Raw genomic sequence first — 22692 nt, forward strand, 5'->3', positions numbered from 1 at the left:
GTTTTTGTTTTTTAAAAATTAACTATTTGCCTTTAAAAATCGTTCTTTTTTGGTTTTTAAAAAAGTTTTGTTTTTTTTTTGTTTTTTACACTATAAAAAGTTTAAAAAAGTTTTTGTTTTATATCAATTAAATCAACTATTTTAAAAATCGGCTCTTTAAATATATTATATTGATTAAATATTATATTGTTTTTAACATTTTACTTTTTTAAATATTATTCTTTCGATTAAAATTTTATTTCTTTCAAATATTGTATCCGTATTATATTCAGGGGGTTATATTGTTTCCGTATTACCTAAATTTAAGACAACAATCATTAAGTAACCGAATAACTGAAAACAAACATAAATATGACATATATAAGATAACTGTTTACATCCATAACAAAAATATATAAGATAAGTTTGTACATCCATAATAACAATAAAAACAACAACAGGTCTATGCATCCAAATCCGAATCTGAATCCTGATGCTGCTGCTGCGGCTGGTGCTCCTGATGTGGTGCTCGAACCGGTGGAAGCGGTATCGGGGGTAATCCCTCTCTCTCTCGTCTATCCTGCTCCGCCCGTACCAGCCAACCTACCAAATCGTCGAGCCTGTCAAGCCTGGCTCGTACATCCGGATGTAGCGCAGCTCCTGGGGCACGACCTCGAATAACGTGACGTGGAAACTGAGGTGCCCCGGCAGGTGGCGGTGGCTGTGGCTCCGCTGCACCGTCTAGATCCTCCGGAGGGTCCTCCACGGGCACTACATCAGCAGGATCTGCAGGAGGATGAACGGGCTCGAAATGCTCTGGTAAGGCCTGCTCTGTCCATACGCCCCCTTCGCGGTTTTTAAACCGCGGGCCAATGGGGAACCTCCTGATAACCCTCATCCCCCATAGCGACTGCATACCCATCCGCGTCGGCATGATGGCCGGCGTCCGTAGATGTGGGTCCTGGTGTGGTACGAGGCCCAATGAACGGGCAATGACGGTCACGTACGCCCCGCCATACAAAAATCCGCGCTCCTGCCGGTGATGGCCGGAGGCGAAGTACTGGGCTAGACCGTGTGCTAGCGCGCACGACCTCCTATACAACAAACAGTAAAGGAAAAAAAGATCTGTGGTCGTACACCACTCACGGCTGTAGCCGCGCGCTGAAATAGAAGTGGCGAGCAAATGGTGCAGATACCTGCAGATAGTGTTAGCGAAATACAAGAACAGAGATTAATAAACAGTGCATATAATCACAATAATTGCAATAATAAACGTACATACCTGTATAGTGGGTCCCTAACAAACGACACCCTCCCCTTCGACTTTTCGTGCTCCCAATGATCCGCCCCCGCAATCACCTGCCAAAACCCTACAAGAGTGGGTTTTTCAACCACCACTAGCCCCGCTGTGTAAATCTCAGTCTCGATCTCCTCCTGCATGTATAAACCACAATGCACCGCAAACTGTGTTAGCGTCATCGAACGCATAACGCCAGCAAGCCTGAAAGAAACCTCAGGCGGATGGGGAGCACCTGGGTACGGAAGCGGCACTGGCTCCCCAGGAGGGTGAAATGTGAATGACGAAAGGAACTCGACCAGCAGCTCCCTGTAGGTCGGCGTGTGCGCCAAATCAAAAAGACGATGCCACGGCGAATCGATAGGTATAAACCGACGCACTCTCGGCGTCTCAGCAATCTCCTCCATCGCATCCCAGTCGATCGATGCATGCGATCCAACGTGCATCCTCCTAAGCTTCTGGCAATGACGGGCGGCGTCAGTGCCGTCGGGAAACTCAAGATATGGATGCCCCTGCAGCGTATCCACAGGCGGTCGCTGTCTCCGTCGTGGACCCTGCTGAACCGGCTCTATGTGAATGTCATCGCCCGGTATCAGATCGTCCTCCATAATAAATACTGTATACGTATACAAACAATAATAAATAAATAAATAAATAATAATAATAATAATATAATAATAATATAATAATAATATAATAATAATATAATAATAATTAATAAATAATAAATAACAATAATAATAATGTTTTTAATAATAATAATTAATAAATAATAATAATAATAATAATAATAATAATAATATTTAATAACAATAATAATATTAATAATAATAATAATGTTTTAACAATAATAATTAATAAATAATAATAATAATAATAATAATATTTAATAACAATAATAATATTAATAATAATAATAATAATATAATAATAATATAATAATAATATAATAATAATTAATAAATAATAAATAAAAATAATAATAATGTTTTTAATAATAATAATTAATAAATAATAATAATAATAATAATATAATAATTAATAAATAATAACAATAATAATAATTAATAATAATAATAATAACAATAAACAATAATAACAATAATAATAAAAAAAAAATCAGACCCTCGTATAGCCCTCGTATAGGGCTATACTCGGCGTCCTGTTCTACAAGTTCATCATCATCATCATACTTAAAACCCCCAAAACCCAACAAAATTCAAATTCAGGGCAAACCTACGGTCTAAAGGCATAAACGAGACAAAAATACTTAACTAGGGGATGAAATACGTACCGGTGATGCTTCGATTCTTCAAAAATACGGTTGAAAATACGTCCGACGCGTATAGATCAAGCAGCAGCGTATGTGTGTGTTTTTTGTGTGGGTGTATGATCTGTGTCGTCTAGGCCCCCCCCTGTGTTATACGAAGCCTAGACGCCTCGTATAGATCTATACGAAGCGTCTATTCTTTTTGTTAAATGACCATTTTGCCCCTGTTTAGCCCTCCGTATAGCCTTTTTTCAGGGGCAAAATGGTAATTAACCAAACCAAAAAGATATTTCTGGAATGGTTAATTACCATTTTGCCCCTGAAAAAAGGCTATACGGAGGGCTACACAGGGGCAAAATGGTCATTTAATAATACATTTTAATAATAAAAAAAGAAAAAGGTGATAAAGTAACCGCCTCATTTATACTCCTCGTACAGACCTGTACGAATCGTACAGGCTTGAAATTACCTTTGAGCCCCTGCTTAAAGGCTATACTGGGGTCTAAACAGGGGTAAAATAGTAATTAACCAATAATATTTTCAAAATTCAAATTTAAAAGAAAAGAATTGTTACCGCTCAAATAGACGCCTCGTACAGGTCTATACGAAGCGTCCATTTTCAAAAAATTCAAATTTTGAAATTCAGATATTCAAAATTTAAATTTTCAAAAACTCGCTCTGATAGACGCTCAGTATAGCACTATACGAGGCGTCTGGTTTAAGTGAAATTACTTTTTAGCCCCTGAAATAAGCCTAGATTGGGGGCATATCAGGGGCTAAATGGTCTTTTGAACAACTATATACGAGGAGTCTAGTTCTGTACGAGTCGTACAGTTGTATTTTTTGTAGAAAATTAAAAAAAATAGTATTAATAACAAAAAAATACTATTAATTACAAAAAATAGTATTAATTACAAAAAAACACTATTAATTACAAAAAAATAGTATTAATTACAAAAAAAATACTATTAATTACAATAAAATACTATTAATTAAAATAAAATACTATTAATTACAATAAAATACTATTAATTAAAATAAAATTCTATTAATTACAATAAAATACTATTAATTACAAAAATCATTCTTCCGTGTAACTATCTATGTAATTAAGACTGGGGTTTGATCTTGGCCGAGGATTCATTATCGATGTATACCATTCTAGACGTGGCAAGTACATATCTTCCCATTGTCCTGTATGGGGTCTTCGGTGGGTCAACCATAGCCCGTGTGCTGATGGCATAGGATAATCCCCTTCCAGCTTAACATGTATGAAGTGGTTCTCGTTAACATGTGTAAGCGTTATGAATAATGGTTGTTGATTAGCCGGAGGACTTAGTATTGGGAAGTAAGTGGAACTCGCACCCATGGTTGTCGTTAACAGGTGCACCCCGATACCGTACGTTTGTGCAATAAGAAGTCCTGCAAAGGGGAAGTCCATCCAGTGATTCTCCCCACAACCGGCCACTGAATCCCAAATTAGGCCCTGACGATGCGTGTGAAAATAACCATCAGCCCATGCTTCAAATATTGGGAACCAGATCGATTCGTTCTGATCCATTTCTTGGACAAGGTCCCTCCTAATAAGCCCCCATGAACTCTGATCCATCCCTAAGCCCACAGCCACAGACCGAAACCCACAATGTACTTTTCTATCCTACAAGCACAGGGCAACCCACAGCTGTGCCACATTTGGCAACCACATGATGAATTAAAGCGCTCCAAGACATCTAGCCTCCTAATTGCCTCTCCATGCAACAAGTCAAGGGCTTTGTGGGATACTTTTCCAAGTAGGTGTTGAAACATCGGGTGTTTGTGGTGTTTCATTGTTTTTTCGATGCTTTCTCGAAAAGTCTTCCTTATTTCACCGAACTGTGTCTCAACTATATCCCGGACACAACCAACTATACGGTCCAGCGAGCTCCTATCTTCGACGTATCTCTTTAAGTTGGCATGTTGGCTCTCAACTCTGTTTGTAGTACGATTACCAAAGTTGCGCCTCTTATCAGTCCACGCAAAGACAAACATCTCCTTATAGTCTTTTAGCCAGTTATCGTACACGTATTTGAAGACTCCTAAAAAGTAAAAATAATTTAATAAAATTTGCATAGGTGAGTCGCATGTTATTAGAAAAACTTACTAGAACGTTTGCACTCCACAAGTCGCTTTCGCATGTTGCGCAAGTGGTAGTCGTAGATGGGTATGGATGGAGACTCAATCAATGAACCCCAGAATGACATAAATTTCTTCCAGTCGTCGTCTGTGAAGGCACCCTTGCAGTGCTTCATAACATTCTGTTGTATGTGCCACCTGCAAAGAAGCCTGGAGGCGTCTGGAAATACTTTAGCACACGCGCCCATAAGGGCTAGGTCTCTATCCGTTAAAATCACACGTGGCTCCATACATTCATCCAACATTGCCTTAACCCTCTCAAGCACCCACACAAAGTTATCACCCCGTTCTTTACTAACAACGGCATGCGCGATAATAAACGATTTGTTGGTAGGCGTCATACCAACAATCTGGATAAAGGGCATATTGTATATGTTTGTCTTGTACGTTGCATCGATCATCATGACGTGGGGGAATGCACGCCACAAGACTCTCGAGTCCTGATGAAGAAAGAAGATCTCTGTTACGATCTCTGTTCCGGGTTCTTCCCGTGTCTCGTAAATAAAGTCGTTGTTCATCAGCACATTTTCTAGTGACTGCATGGGAGTCAATCCTTGTCTTTGTTCGGCTCTAATCTTCGCTACAACGTTTTGAACGTCTTTCTGAACATGAAACCTGTCGGGGTCCTGCTTCCTTATCGTTTGAAATATTTTGCGCGGCTCCATGTTTTGAGCTGTCAGCTGCTCGATCAGTTTCATTTCGCTTGGAGTAAACCTTCGCACAAACGCGTGGGCCGACAGGTCCTCACAAAGTTCGTGGTTATGTTCAATTGTTCCGTCTTTTATCTCCCAGGTTTCATACGGGTGGTTTCGAACAGCTAGCAGGTAAAACGGGCAACCGGTTTTTTTGCTTCCAGCTTTTCTAAGTGTTGATGTACTCTGGTGCTCACCACCACGATCACATTCAAGCCATACCCTCCCGGTTCTTCCCCCGATTTTCTTTGATCGACGGGTGACAATAACGAAACCATCCGCATTTGCTATTTCTTGTATCCGTTTCTTTAGTTCATCTAAGGAGTTGAAAACCTGTAACATCGACAATATTAATAATAATAATAATAATATAATAATAATAATAATATAATAATATAATAATAATAATAATAATAATAATAATAATATTAATAATAAAATAGCAATTTATACCGTCTTTTTTAAGTACAGACTGTCCAGAATCGGAGGTGCTTCACCACCATATCTACCATATCCACCATAACCACCATATCCTCCAACGTCCGAATTGTTTTGATGAACATAAGGAGTGCCCGGGGAAATGAATTGCTGATGATCACCGTCTCCTCCGTATCCACCGTATCCCACGTATCCACCGTATCCACCGTATCCACCATATCCACTGTCTCCTCCGTATCCACTGTCTCCTCCGTATCCACCGTCTACTCCGTATCCACGGTGTCCTCCGTATCCACCGTCTCCTCCGTATCCACCGTCTCCTCCGTATCCACCGTCTCCTCCGTATCCACCGTCTCCTCCGTATCCACCGTCTCCTCCGTATCCACCGTCTCCTCCGTATCCACTAGCATGGTATGAGTCATCTACAGGGGCTGTTTCATTAACAGGAGGATGCTTGTTCAAATCTAGAAACGGGCTGTTTTGTTTTCCTTGTATACTAGACACAACCTCCTCTTGCTCATTAGAATCGGGAACGCCAGACTCCTCCAAAATAGACAACCGTATCATCATTAGTAAATAATAAACTAAAACAACAAGCAATTAAAACATTTACGCTAATAACTGTTACCGGAACGCCTTCGTGCCCCCACTTTTCGCTAGAATACTGCCCGAAGATATAGTTGCCGTCCCAATATGATGACATTTCAACACTCCGGGATGATAATAACGCAAAGACAAATAAAAGAAGAAACAGAATGTGAGTGTTTGTTTGTTGAATGCTCGGATGTGGACCAAGAACGCACTGTAGGTTGCAATTTATGTGAGTTAAAGACGCCTCGTATAGGTCTTTACTCCCCGTATGCCTTTAAGTCATGTCGGACATAGTCTCATCATAGTCAAATCGGTCAGTCCAAGACGCCTCGTATAGACCTATACGAGGCGTCTAAATACCTTCGTATTGACCCTTCGTATAGGGCTAGACTCCCCGTATAAGTTGACTGATGTGACGTTGTACGAGGTGCAGAAGCTGTCGGGAAAAGCAAACCTATACGCCTCGTATAGGTCTATACGAGGCGTCTAGAAGGGTGTGGATTTAGAGGATAAGGTGTCTGAATATGTACACCCTTTTTGAGTTCTTCCAAGTTTTGTTTGGGCCTCAACTAGATGATTCAGCTTATTTTTTAATTGGTGGAAACTCATAAGGCCCATATGCTCCAACAAATTTACCTTTTTAGTCTTTAGTTTAATTTTTGTAAGTTCTTTTTTTTCCTAATGTTATCATTTACATAATAAGTTCTTTCGTTTACAATATAAACCTAGTAGGACTCCGTTTTCTAGTATCATTTATTTTACTTATATGAAATGGTTAGTGTTGCAAACTAATTTAGATATGTTTATACAGAGTGGAGTTATTGTAAAAAAGGCCTAAAGTGTGAGAAAGGTAAGAAAGAATCTCAACCATTAGATCTAAATTAATTGAAAAGGGTAAGATTGTAAATTCAAATATGGTAATCCTTGATTTAAGGATATGGAGAGAGAAAAACCTGGATTTTAGGACTTATAACCGTCCATAAATATAACACCATTCATAGCATGTTCATACATGGTGTTTTAAATATAACACAATTCAGAAAAAAATAACATCATTTAGCAAACAAAATAACACCATTCGGTACAAAATAACACCATTCAGCAAACAAAATAACACCATTCAGTAAACAAAATAACACCATTCAGCAGTAAAAAAAACACCATTCAGTACAAAGAATATAACACCATTCAGTACAAAGAATATAACACCATTCAGTACAAAAATAACACCATTCAGTACAAAAATAACACCATTCAATACAAAAAAAACACCATTAATGAAAATAAAAAAACACCATTCAGAAAAAAAAACACCATTCAGAAAATAAAATATAACACCACTGTATCATCTTCTTCACTTCCGGCACCACCACCACTGCCACTTCCAGCACCACCACTGCCGATCCAACACCACCACCACCGCCGCCGCTCGAACCACCACCGCCGCCGCTCGAACCACCACAATAAACATGCGATCTTCATCAATCGGATCAAAAACCACAAAAAAAACTCCAATCGATGACCTACATAAAGCCGATTCACAAGAACAACTACTGAAATCCGATTTTCGTTTCATGTTACCAACGATTTCTGCGATTGGAGAGAGAGAGAGAGCTCTCTGGTAGTAGTGCGATTGGAGAGAGAGAGAGAGATTGTAGGGATTTTAATTACAGTTACCTCTTTTGAATGGATTTAAAAGACTTTATTACCCCTATAATTTTCAATTCAGTCCAAAAAATAAAATAAATTTTACATTTTGGTCCCTATTAATCTAAACCATTAGATCAAAGATCTAATGGTGTGTATTCTTTCTTATCCTTCTCACACTTTTAGTCTTTTTTACAGGATCCTCTACCTGTTTATACATATTAGAGTTCTTTTTGCTTAAAGAATTGAAGTGTTGGTTACTTTTGCTTGTTCATGAAACTAATGTTAGGTGTAATAATTTATTTGTAACATAAAACTCAGATATTTTTCTCAATCCATGCTAATTTGAGCTTTGTATTAACCCTATGAACATGAATAGTTGTGATAATTGATAAGTTTTTTTAATAATTCTGAAATTAATTGAGCTCATTTTCATACCGATGTTTAGATAACACTTGAACCCTATATGTTGATTGAAAAATGTAATGTGCATATTAAAATCTTTGTTGCTTATTGTGGACTTTGAGATATAGAAAATGTCGTCCGATTCTGAAACTTGTTCATCCGTCTAATACATATGGAGACCTCACTATTTAACATAGATCATTTTGCTATAATAATTTTTTATTGTTTATTGTTATTACAACCATCGTCATAATACTAATACTGATTTTATTTACACGTATTTATATTGAGGGCCCCAGTTTTTCTACTCGCACAGGGCCTAAAAATTCTTAGGGATTTTCAGAGACGGCCCTGTAATGATTTACCATTCAGATGTTACCTCTTAACCATTCAGACTTGAGGTTATCTCTTATTCATTCAGAGGTTTTAAACCATTAAGAGGTAGCATCTGAATGGTCATTAAGAGGCTACCAAACAGCCCCTTATTTAAACTTGTTTACCCTCCGAACCCGAACTTAAAAATAAGTTTGTTTAGCAAACGAACCCGAGTCCGAGCTTCACCTATCGAGCTTGCAAACTTAAACGAGTTTATGATTTATATTTATTTCAGTAAGAGATAGAGACGAGCGTGCAATGACGTAACCCATGTTTCTATGAACCTAAGCCTGGCGTCATGTATGTGTCATATATATGTGTGTCTGTTTGACCGAATCCGTGGTCAATATATTCCTTTCAAAGCAAAACAAAATTATGTCCTCAACCACCAAATTGTTTCCAACTTTGCTTTCGCGATGCTTGTATGGACCTCAAATTTGATTTTGATTTTGATGTTAACTTTTAAACAAAGACAAAAAGTAATAAATGTTATTTATTTATAATCTAACTAACATGGAATCATTTCTTTAGTTACTATATTTTATAGAATTAAGTTTTTATTCTTTATAAACGAGATTTTATGTTTAATTTTGTTTATTATAACATTCAATTGGGAAAGGTGTAACTATATAAGAATCACATAATTTTGTTTATTTTGTGATTCTTACAATAAACATCATCGATCGAATATCATCATCGATCAGTGTTTATCACATTAAGTGAATGATGACTTGACTAACATACCAATTTATAATTCGATCAAAGAACATAAGTATAAATAATTAAATCAAAAAATGAAAAACTAAATCAATCAAACATTACATTGAAGGGAATACCGTCGATTAGAAGCTGTATTTGTTGGAAAAATAAGTGAAAATAGCATTTTTCACAAATATAGGAAAATGATTTTTTCCTATTTTGGACTAGAAATAAATATAATAAAATGAGCGGGTTTTATATATTTATTTGTGGATTTGTGTTCTATGTTGGAAGAGCTTCGCAACGAACTAAACCACGTCCAAAACCGAGCTAAGATGAATGAGATATCGATGCTCAAAGTTGGGTGTTTGAAACATTGAATGCTGAAACAAAAGGGAAAGTAACACCTTGTCCCACATCGGAGGAGAGATGAAACTTAAATGGGTATTTAAGGTGGAACTCTCCATCCTTATTGTTTCATGGAAGCACTCACTAGTGTCCTCGCGAAGGGTGCGGAGCACCCAAACTCGCACGCGCGCGTGGCGTGGGCGATGAGGCGCAATGTGGCGCTTTGATGGCGTGCTCGTATAGGCTCACAGGTGACGTGGTGCATGCGCGGATGGCAGTGAGCCAAGAGGACGCACCGCGCATGGGCGTGCAGACCTGTGCGCGCGCGCACCAGGGTGTCTTGCGCGCGCACGCGCGCGTAGAAGCTTTCAGCTTTGAATGACAGTGCAGTTTCAGTCCAGCTTTGTAACTGACGAGTTAACAGGCTTTGACTGAGAATTAAATGACGTATTAAATTGCATTGAAGACGTTTAATGCAATTTAAACCTGTCATTTAATTCGTTTTTGGTTGTTTCAAACCGGGAGCTGTATAAATACAGCTCCATACCTTGCTGTAGAGGATACAACAAAAACCCAGAAATACAACAGCACTTGCAATTCTCTCCACACATCCTACTAATCTTCTTCTTACATTCATCAAGGTAACCTTCGGGTTGTAGGCGAACTCCGGCAGTACTACTGCTCCGGCTGTTGTACCCTGGGAAACAAAACGAGTACTCTTGGGAGACTCGGAATTTGTTTTAAGGGAAGCGTGTGTACACGTGACTCGGTCCCTCTGCTTCTACCCCCTTCTTGTATTGTCTTTTATTGCAGTTATAATTGTAATAGTTGTTAGCTTTCTAATTTCTGTATTGTAATCAGTTAATAAAATTTGTTTATTTTATTTATTATTACGCGAACGGTTCTTACAATCTTAAAACAAATTTTTAAAACCGTTCGTGTAATCAAAACCATTCTGTTTGTGATTCAAACCAGTTTTGTTTTCACTCAGTTTGTGTTTTAAAAACAGATTTTTTTTGGTTTTCATCTTCAAAGGAGTGACTTCGGTTGAAAACCATTTTGGTTACATTCAGGTTGTCCTAAATTTGCTAAAACTTTCTGATTTGGTCTTCAAAGTTGGACTTAGAAGCCAATCAGTAAGTTCTAATTATTAAAAAATTTCTGTTTTTGGTCTTCAAAGTTGGACTTAGAAGCCTAAACAGTAAATTTGTGGTAAAATTAAAATTTAATAGTTTACTTCTGGTTTTTGCGTAAATCAGATTTTTTGACTAAACTTTAAAATTTTAATTTTTTCAGCATGTCGAATGAAAACGTCAACGTTAACAACACGAGTGTTGTGACGGGAACCCCCTTGAACGCCACCACTATGGGAGCGTCCACAGTGGCTAATCATGCTGAACGACCCGAGAAGTTCTCGGGTCTACACTTCAAGCGGTGGCAGCAGAAGATGTTCTTCTACCTGACCACCATGAACCTTGCGAGGTTCTTAACGGAAACCGCTCCCCAACCTGTGGAAGGGGAGACCGACACACAAAGACAGTGTGCGGTAGATGCGTGGAAGCATTCGGATTTCATATGTCGTGGCTATGTGTTAAACGGCTTGTCGGATGCGTTGTATAATGTGTACTACAACGTCAAGACTTCCAAAGACCTTTGGGATGCCTTAGACAAGAAGTACAAAACGGAGGATGCTGGCACAAAGAAATTTGTGGTAGCCCGTTTTTTGGATTTCAAAATGGTTGATTCTAAAACAGTTATGAATCAAGTCCAAGAATTCCAAATTATACTTCATGACATCTCTGCGGAAGGCATGACACTTAGCGAGAAATTCCAAGTGGCAGCGATGATTGAAAAGTTACCTCCTAGTTGGGTTGATTTTAAGAATTATCTTAAACACAAACGAAAGGAGATGACTATAGAGGACCTTATTGTTCGTCTTCGGATTGAAGAGGACAATAGAATTGCCCTAAAAGGCAACCTTGCGCAGACTAGTGCTAGCGCAAATTTGGTTGAGCATGGGCAATCCTCTAAGGGCACGAAGGGCAAGGGGAAAAAGGACAAAGGGAAAGCAAAGGCTAGTAACCTTGGACCGAAGAAAGGGGTTGTGAAAAAGAAACCTCAGACGTTCCAAGGGACTTGTTATAACTGTGACGAGCCGGGGCATCGGGCTAACCAATGCAAGAAACCAAAGCGTGAGCGTGCGCACATGGTGGATGAAGACGGAATGCCTTTGGTGGCAATGATTTCTGACAAAAGCGCAATGATGGATGAGGTCAATAATGTGACCAACACTCCAAAAGGATGGTGGGTTGATACGGGCGCGACCCGTCACGTTTGCGCAGACAAAAGCCTCTTTACCACCTTCAAGGCGCTTTCTGGAGATCTTGAAGTGGACATCATGGGTGAAGGAACGGTGATCTTGAAGTGGACTTCAAGGAAGGAGCTCACTCTAAGCAACGTGTTGTATGTCCCGGACTTGCGCAAAAATCTAGTCTCGGGATGGTTGCTTAACAAGTTTGGATTTCGTTTAGTTTTTGAGAGCGATCAGTTTGTACTAACTAAACGAGGAATGTATGTAGGCAAGGGCTATGCCCAAAATGGTATGTTCAAATTGAATGTAATGGCTGTCAAGAACATGAATAAAATTACTACTACTTCTACTTATATGCTTGAGTTTTCTGATTCGAATAAATGGCATGGTAGATTAGGTCACATCAATTTTAATTCAATACGTCGTTTAATCAATTTAAATTGTATACCAACATTCCATATTGAATCACACTATAAATGTGAAACTTGCGTAGAATCCAAACTTACAAGATCATCATCGAAATCGGTTGAACGAATAACCGAACCCCTTGATTTAATTCACACTGATATTTGTGATTTAAAAGCGGTACCCACAAGAGGTGGAAATAAGTACTTCATCACGTTTATTGACGATAGTACTAAATATTGCTATGTATATTTACTAAAAAGTAAAGATGAAGCATTAAGTAAATTTATCTTGTACAAAAATGAAGTTGAGAATCAACTTCAAAAGAAGATAAAAGCTTTGCGAAGCGATCGAGGAGGCGAATATGTTGCACCTTTTGCCGATATATGTGCAAAAAGTGGCATTGTACAAGAGTGTACACCTCCTTATTCTCCACAATCAAATGGCGTGGCGGAACGCAAGAACCGTACATTGAAAGAAATGATGAACGCCATGTTGATAAGTTCTGGGGTGAGCCAGGAAATGTGGGGGGAAGCCATTCTCTCGGCTAACTATCTTTTGAACAAGATACCACTCAAAAAGAGAGACAAAATTCCATATGAGTTATGGAAAAGGAAGAAGCCTTCATACAAATACTTGAAAGTGTGGGGGTGCCTAGCAAAGGTGATTGTACCACCTCCTAAGGCTCTTAGGATAGGACCCAAAACTGTTGATTGCATATTTATTGGGTATGCGCATCAAAGTAGTGCACATCGATTTCTTGTACATGAGTCCAAGAATCCTGATGTACACGTAAACACTATCATGGAGGTGAATCCTAACGTTGTGTCTTACTTTGAAAATGTGTTTCCTTTGAGAAGACAAACACATGCAACGTTATCAACACCTAATTTTGAAGTAGGTGAAATTTCATCTACACCAGTTGATGAGGTAGTTAATGATAAGACACATGAACGACCTGAGGTTGAAGAAAGTGATCGTAGGCGAAGTAAAAGGCCAAGGGTTGAAAAATCCTTCGGTCCAGACTTAGTTAGCTATATGGTTGAGGGCGAGCCCAATATATATCGCGAAGCGGTTTCCTCTTCAGAAGGACCTCAATGGAAAGAAGCAATAAGAAATGAAATAGATTCTATATTGTAAAATCATACTTGGGAGTTAGTAGATCTTCCACCTGGTTGCAAACCACTTGGATATCGTTGGATATTCAAAAGGAAGATGAAAACTGATGGAAGTATTGATAAGTACAAGGCTAGGTTGGTGATTAAAGGATTTAGACAAAAGGAAGGTCTAGATTACTTTGATACCTACTCGCCTGTGACGCGCATAACCTCGATTAAGAAATTTGGAAGTTCACCAAATGGACGTCAAAACCGCATTTCTAAATGGCGATTTAGAAGAAGAGATTTACATGGAGCAACCTGAAGGTTTCTCCGCCCCAGGTCAAGAGGGTAAAGTATGTAAACTCGTCAAGTCTTTATATGGCTTGAAGCAAGCACCAAAACAATGGCACCAAAAGTTTGATCATGTCATGATTGACAATGGATTCAAAATAAATGAGTGCGACAAATGTGTTTATTTCAAAGACACAAATGAAGGTTATGTGATCTTATGCCTTTATGTAGACGATATGCTTATCATTGGGAGTAATGATAAAATTATCAAAGCTACTAAAAGCATGTTGAAAGCGAGATTTGACATGAAAGACATGGGTTTAGCGGATGTGATTCTTGGAGTAAAGATCATAAGAACCCAAGATGGTCTTGTGTTAACTCAATCTCACTATGTGGATAAAATTCTTGAAAAATTCAACTCGGGAGATACGAGTGTAGCTCGAACTCCAGTTGATACCTCCCAACATCTCAAGAAAAATAAAGGAGATGGAGTTGCTCAGTTAGAGTATTCAAGAATTATTGGCAGTCTAATGTATCTAATGACATGTACTAGACCCGACTTGGCTTACGCGGTGAGTAGGCTAAGTAGATACACAAGCAATCCGTGCGCGGATCATTGGAAGGCTATCACGAGGGTGCTTAGATACATAAGATACACAAGAGATTATGGACTGCATTATACCCGACAACCAGCAGTGATCGAAGGATACACTGATGCAAACTGGATATCGGATAATAAAGATTCCAAATCAACAAGTGGTTACGTGTTTACACTTGGAGGAGCTGCTATTGCTTGGAAGTCTTCTAAGCAAACGGTCATAGTGAGATCCACAATGGAATCTGAATTTATCGCCTTGGATAAGTCAGGCGAGGAGGGGGAATGGCTACGTCAATTCGTGGAATATATTCCAAGATGGCCAAAGCCTTTACCAGCCATATGTGTACATTGTGATAGCCAATCAGCGATTGGTAGAGCTCAAAGCTTGATGTACAATGGCAGATCAAGGCATATGCGACGTAGGCATAACACGATATGACAACTACTCTCAACGGGTGTTATCACAATTGATTATGTGAGATCAGCGGATAACATTGCGGACCCGTTTACAAAAGGCTTAAGCAGAGAGTTAGTAGAAACGTCGTCAAGAGGAATGGGACTAAAGCCCGTGGTAAATGGGAATATGTGGGAAACCTAGCTTAGTTGACTGGAGATCCCAAGATCTAAGTTCAATAGGACAACTTAATCATATTACCAAAAGGGAGTCACTGTGGGGGAGTACCCCAAACAAACTAAATAAAAGGGAGTTATATATATTTCCTAGTCCATTCCAATCAGAGACATTGAAGTGAGGCTAAGCATATAAAGGTTAACGATTTCGGGAAATCAAATAACCATGATGCTTTTAATGATTCAGGAGAATCACCTATGTTAGAGAGAAGTGAGGTCGCTTCAAATGGATTTGTGGGGTGCGCAAATCCTAGAGCTCTCGCAGAACCAGGCTAGTGTTCCAGGACCATAATAGGACACGACAACGAGGAGTTGGCCAAACTAGGGAGAGTATTGTGTGAAGTGTATTGTCGTTTACACAAATGGGGGTATGTTCAAGGACATCGCGTCTACACACCGCTAGTAAGCTAAGTGCGCTTCACAAAAGAAGATTCAAAGGTGACAACCTACCTATCTTGCAATACTCAACTGTCGAAGTTTATCGTTGAAAAGTGTAAGGAAAATATCCATTTCCATACATGTGGGGGATTGTTGGAAATTTGATGAAAATAACATTTTTCATGTGGGGGATTGTTGGAAAAATAGGTGATAATAGCATTTTTCACAAATATAGGAAAATGATTTTTTCCTATTTTGGACTAGAAATAAATATAATAAAATGAGCGGGTTTTATATATTTATTTGTGGGTTTGTGTTCTATGTTGGAAGAGCTTCGCAACGAACTAAACCACGTCCAAAACCGAGCTAAGATGAATGAGATATCGATGCTCAAAGTTGGGTGTTTGAAACATTGAATGCTGAAACAAAAGGGAAAGTAGCACCTTGTCCCACATCGGAGGAGAGATGGAACTTAAATGGGTATTTAAGGTGGAACTCTCCATCCTTATTATTTCATGGAAGCACACACTAGTGTCCTCGCGAAGGGTGCGGAGCACCCTAACTGACACTCGCACACGCTCGCGCGCGCGCGTGGCGTGGGCGATGAGGCGCAATGTGGCGCTTTGCACGCTCACATTGCCGCGAGCCGCTTGAGAGCCGCCTTTGTATTTTTGACCATGTGCGCGTGGTGGATCTCAGAGGCTGCAAGGACCAAGTGGCGTGCGGGTTCGAAGCGCGTGACGTAGCAGTCCGCGCGCGGGTACACGAAGGCGCGCGGTTGTGCATGGTGCATGGGTCGTGTTGTGGCATGCGCGGCGCACCAGAGTGAGCCAATATGGCGCGACTGTGTGGCTGTTTCAAACCGGGAGCTGTATAAATACAGCTCCATACCTTGCTGTAAAGGATACAACGAAAACCCAGCAATACAACAGCACTTGCAATTCTCTCCACACATCCTACTAATCTTCTTCTTACATTCATCAAGGTAACTTTCGGCTTGTAGGCGAACTCCGGCAGTACTACTGCTCCGGCTGTTGTACCCTGGGAAACAAAACGAGTACTCTTGGGAGACTCGGAATTTGTTTTAAGGGAAGCGTGTGTACACGTGACTCAGCCCCTCTGCTTCTACCCCCTTCTTGTATTGTCTTTTATTTCAGTTGTAATTGTAATACTTGTTAGCTTTCTAATTTCTGTATTGTAATCAGTTAATAAAATTTGTTTATTTTATTTATTATTACGCGAACGGTTCTTACAATATTCTTCATATGCCTCTGTTACTTGGTCGATTAGAGCTGGTTAATTGGTCGTTTGGTCGATGATGTTTGAGAGATATCTTGAAGGTTGTTTAGGTTTAAGCTGGTTAATTGGAAAAGACTATTTAGGTTTAAGCTGGTTAATAGGGTGATGTTCCCTTTCTTTAGAATCAATTTTTAATTAAACCTTAAAAAATCTATAGTCATTTATCGTTTAATAAAATATGATATGTAAATTTTCTAAAAATCACATGTATTTTTACAAGGGTTTTACACCTAGTTTTGTTTATCGTGAAGATATTATTTTATGATATCCATTTTAGCCATGCTTGAAATATCTACAAAGCTACATAGTTACATTGGATTATGTTACTGCTAAAATCAAAAGTCAAAAATTGTTTCCATGTGATATTTTTAGGGAAAATCTATTAGCACATCAGCCAATTTATCTGTACACTTTGCTCTTTCAATACGGGTCGTATAGGTTCAAAAGTAAAAAAATCAAATCTGTATGTGTCAGTTCTTGTCTGGCGGCTGGCTGGACCAATACAGGTCGTATAGGCATATACAGGTCGTATTGCATTGTTTTTTTTTTTATAAATTTTTGTATAAATTTAATTATAGTTTTAACAAAGTTTAATAAAAGAATTCTTTTATTTTCTAAACAAAAAATATTTTAAAAAATTTATCATGTAGTATAGGTTTGGTACATGTTTATTATACTACACTTTTTTTACAAATTTTTGTATACATTTAATTATAGTTTTAACAAAGTTTAATAAAAGAATTCTTTTATTTTTTAAACAAAAAACATTTTTAAAAATTTATCATGTAGTATAGGTTTGATACATGTTAATTATACTATACTATCTATGTTATAACTGTTTTATATACTACACCTTTTTTACAAATTTTTGTATAAATTTATAGTATACAAATTTTATAACTGTATTCTAAACCATAAATTTTTGTATACATTTAAAGTATACAAATTTTTAACTGTATTCTATACTACACATATTATACTACAACTATTAGCATATACGAGATCTATACTACACCTATAGTTTATTATGATATACTATACTTATACTATTGTATTTATGTTATAATACGACATGTAACGACAAAATACGTCAAGTAATAATACCGTACGATGTGTATACATACAACACGACACGTTAGAGTACAAGTGGATTCAAAAACGGTGTCATGACGGTCTAGGGCGGTGAGAATGGATTGTAGTTTGATTAGAATGGTTTCAAAAATGGTGTCATGACGGTCCAGGGCGGCCTGCTGGCGGGTCATGAAGGTCTCCATATCTTGACGTAATTCAGCGTTTGATTTGGTGCGGGTATCCATAGGAAAGTCGGCTCTGATACCAAAATGATATGTATCCGATTTCAATTCCCAAATGGCCAGAAAACAAAAGGGATGAATGAAAGAAAGAATTAGAGAATTTAGACTTAATTTCTTAACTTCATAGAATTGAAAAACACAACCTCATAAATAGGATTTACAAACAAACAACTACTCTAAAACATGGGTGAGAAATGGCATCCCACTCTCCACTTAATTAACTACACACGATTAACAAAGAAAGTGAATAAATATGCTGAAATATGAAATAAACATGTGTGAGAAATATGTGATGGACCAATTGACCGTATCATATCTTATATTTTGTTTTTCATACGTTTTTATCTAATTTATTAAACAGGTTTCTTCTATACCATTCTCAGGGTATACGGGGCACCAGCGGGGAGGGGGATCGGTGACCCCAGTCCCCGAGCGGGAACACCACCGCCATCACCGCGGGGACCCAAATCGGAGAGGGGAATCGGGGAGGAGTCACCGCGTTGAAATTGCACAAGAATCGAGGAACGATCGAATTTTTAAACGTTGGCAACGGTCATAATTAAAAAAATTTCAATTTTAACCAATATAAATAACCAATTTCAATCTAATTTTTTACCACATCCATTCTCAAACTTATACTCTAAAAATCTATCAAATACAACATAAAGCCAAACCGAGTAATGGAGAACCAACCCCGCGAAGCCAAGAAAAAATCTAAGGGACGCGGCTCGCAACCGTCTCGTGGTGGTTCGAGCGGTGCAAGTGCGCAACCACAACCCCCTTTCGGATATACTTCACAACCCCCTTTTTTTACCAACAATCTTCACACCCCTCCTTTTACAACACCCAACCACAACCCCCTTTCGGCTATTTTCAAAATTTGTTATCAATGGATCCTCAAACCCCCGCCTTCGACCCGTATGGTTTTCGTTCCCCACAAGTTCCATCTCCACGAGAAAATGTTGAACGTCGTCTACCTATTTACAACAACGAGGACGAGGAAGTAGTGCCCGAAACTCAAAATTTGGGCGACTATGAAGATGACACCGGCGACGATGAATATAATGTGGATGAAGACGCCAGCAACGAAGAAGATGACGCTCGGGATAAAAAAGGAAAAATGGAGAGCCAAAAATGGACAAAGGTCCAAGAAGAGGCGTTGGCGAAGGCGTGGGTACATTGCTCTACCAACAAAAAGAAGGGCAATCAACAAACCGCGATAGTTTTTGGCGTAAGATTTTAGATCATTATAACGCCACCGTTGGTGGAAGTAACCGGACCGTGCATCAAGTACGGTCTAAATGGGGCCCGATGATGACGAAAATAAACTTTTTCAACGGCCTATACCAACAAGCGGTAAAAATTATATTTTTTAACGTTGTATATTTTTTAATTTTGTTTACTAAGTTCATCTTTTTTAACACTTATTATTTTATAATATGTAGGATCGCACACGAGGAAGCGGGTGTAGCGATCTCAACGTGTTGAAAGTCGCTTTAAAGGAATTTAAAGATAAATATCCGAACGGTTTTCAACGTGTCGAGGCATGGGAGGTCGTTCGAAAACATGACAAATGGGCCCAAGTCCCATTGTTGGGTGAGGAAGGGGAAGGTTTGGCACAAAAAAGAAAGCCCGTTGACGTGAACCCTTCCATACCCGATATGAACGAAGACCCCTCGCCACAAAGAACACAACGACGAGACAAGCGTCAAGCGACATCGTCCGAGGGCTCGGCCGAGTTGGCGGCACAATTCAAAGAGTACACCGCCATGAAAGAAGCGAAGCACGCGATGGAATTGGAGGCGATTGAATTGAGGAAGAAAAGAGAGTCGGAGGCTCGCGAGCTCATAACGGAACAACGCGAGACGATGAGAAACTACGCGTACGATCGGGATATGAAAACATTACTCAAGCCGCACGACGATGCTCCGCCGGAAATGTTACTGTTCATCCTCGCCCGAAAGCGCGACATCGCTAACAAGTACGGGTGGCCGTGCAATTTCTAAAATTTTTATTTTCTAGTTTGAATGTAATTTTTATTTTCTAGTTTGAATGTAATTTTAATTTTCTAGTTTGAATGTAATTTTTATTTTCTACTTTGAAATGTTTTTGTTAAATTTTATTTAATTTTTATTAATATTTTTTAATTTATAAACATGCATAATTACAACAAATAAAAAAACAAAAAAAATAAAAATAAAAAAGTAAGTCCCCTAAGAGAGGAGTGCCGCCATCAAATTAGGGTGTGAGAGAAGTTTAAGAGAGGAGTTGATGTGGCATAACCTAATTAGGTGTGCGTAAGAGAGGGGACTCCCCTAAGAGGGGAGTGCCCCTCTCACCCTCATCACTTGGTGCTAATTACTCCGAATTAACTTTATGTTCAGACGTTTTTCTTCAAGAGTTTGATGCTTGTAACTTGGTATCAATATGTTTTACGATCCAATAAGTTCAAAGTATATACACGCCAACTACTTGAAAATTTATTAGCCATAAATTAACAATATTGATTTTTGGCTACAACCATATATTTAACACTTTTATAACCTCAAGTGTCTATCTACGGAAAAAAAAATTGTGACATAAACAACTAGTCAGAAAAAAATTATACTAAATTATAGAAAAGCATACTTTTTTAATCTTCATAATTCAGTTTTTAGATATGCACTAATTTATACTCTACTATTTTCTTCGAATTAACATTTCCTGTCTTTAACTGAAACTGCCAATAAGAAATGTACTAAGACAATATTATATACCATAACAACCATTTATTTGGCCGGCTGATTCTTTGTCTTGTAAAGCCTCAAAGGCATAAATTTGTGAAAATTGCATGTCGATTGAGATCGATCTAACCTTATCTTAACGTATTCATTTAATGTAATCTTGAAAATTTCTTACCTATTGGTATTTTGACCTATAGTTTGCATCCTTAATGCTTGTAAATTGAATGTTACTTAATAACTTTTTTTTATTTGACTTTACTCATTTTAACTTTCTTTTTCCTCTTCCAACATTGAATATTTGATAGAACTAAATCAACCAATAAACGGCAAAAAGCTACACCGTAACCCTTTTAAATAGCAAAACTGATTCTACTAAATGATAACAAGCTGGATTATGATACTAACTATAAGAGCCCGTCTCTAAATCAGGCGATCATGCACAATTATGAACTAACCTAACCCGTATATTGCGCTTAACAAAAATATCCGGATTATCGGGCAAATAGTTGAATTTGAAAATACAAATCAAGAATAAAAATAAAAAAGTTAATTCTAAAATGTGTATCACTTCCCAACTTTTAAAAACCCAAATGGTGATCCTTGATTTGCATCATCAAGTTGTAATCATTGACACTGATATGATCCGGATTGTCAACTATGAAAAAAGTAATAATGCCGGCAAATAAATGTTTCAGATATTTTATCAGGTGGTTAGAGAAATAAATGTTACGTATATTTGTACACGTCTAAACTTAGAATCGTGACACTTTAAACCATGTGACCATTAATTGTCATTCGATGCACTTGTATTAAAATAAGGGGTTGTTAAGTCGTGAATGGTAGGTAAATATTAAAATATCATATATATTGGGAAAAAAAATCAAATTTGCAAGTGAAAGATAGTTTATACGATCATGTTAATATGTTAAAAATCAAATTTGCAAGTGGAAGATGGCTTATACGATCATGTTAATATGTTAAAAAGGGTTAACGGTCAAAATATTCTGTTCAATTATTATAGTTTTTTAATAATTTTTTAATCCTATAATACTCAACATGTTAAAAAATTAAAATTCAAGTAATGAGATTCCCCGCCCACCACGATGGTGTTCGTTTGATACCGGTTTGATTCGTTATGATACTGCAACCAAAAGAGAATACGAAAATAAAGTTCTAATAAGTGCCACATTATAAACAAGGGTTATTGGATTTTATCACCCCTAACTATTGACTATTGGCCGCTGCCACTCCCAACTATCACTTTGACGCCCGCCACCCCCAACTTAACACTTAGTGTGTTCTGTCACCATATCGTTAACTGATCACTAACTTTTGATCATGTTACTATACATTTGGGGTGTTCTAAGATCCCTAAAACCTTCCTAAGATCACTATGACACCCCCAAAAGTATAGTAACAGGATCTAAAATTAGTGATCAGTTAACGATGTGGTGACAGAACACATTAAGTGTTAAGTTGGGGGTGACGGACGTCAAAGTGATAGTTGGGGGTGGCAACGGCCAATAGTCAATAGTTTGGAGTGATAAAATCCAATAATCCTATAGACAATTAAAAGTAAATTTACTTAAATGATAAGGTTGGGGTGTGGTTTAAAGCCCCTAGGGGCCTTATAATGCCACGTCAGAACCACGTCAGCGCCATATCACATAGAGCATAGAGGGCTTTAAAACCCATCCCTTTAGAGCATTCACATTCAAAGAACTAAATTGT

At 38.2% G+C, this 22692-nt stretch overlaps 1 protein-coding gene across 1 annotated transcript; it reads right to left on the bottom strand.

Annotated features, from left to right (window-relative positions):
* Positions 1–334: 334 nt before the first annotated feature.
* On the bottom strand, positions 335–5183 carry LOC118492403. Its single transcript, XM_035990385.1, has 3 exons — positions 4687–5183; positions 1262–1892; positions 335–1175 (listed from the first exon to the last, which is right to left on the bottom strand). Exons 1-3 carry the CDS (start codon positions 5120–5122, stop codon positions 443–445), a joined length of 1800 nt encoding a protein of 599 aa, XP_035846278.1. The 5' UTR covers positions 5123–5183; the 3' UTR covers positions 335–442.
* Positions 5184–22692: the final 17509 nt, after the last annotated feature.

This window comes from Helianthus annuus, chromosome 5 (assembly GCF_002127325.2).
Source record: "Helianthus annuus cultivar XRQ/B chromosome 5, HanXRQr2.0-SUNRISE, whole genome shotgun sequence".
Classification (NCBI taxonomy): domain Eukaryota; kingdom Viridiplantae; phylum Streptophyta; class Magnoliopsida; order Asterales; family Asteraceae; genus Helianthus; species Helianthus annuus.

Bases quoted from the DNA above. Each gene is read 5' to 3' on its own strand.
- LOC118492403 (XM_035990385.1), bottom strand. From the start codon at position 5,122: ATGATGATCGATGCAACGTACAAGACAAACATATACAATATGCCCTTT. The intron at 1,893-4,686 runs GTAAGTTTTTCT...ATACGTATACAG, and splicing joins TGTGGAGTGCAAACGTTCTA to TATTTATTATGGAGGACGAT. The intron at 1,176-1,261 runs GTATGTACGTTT...CACTATCTGCAG, and splicing joins GTTAGGGACCCACTATACAG to GTATCTGCACCATTTGCTCG.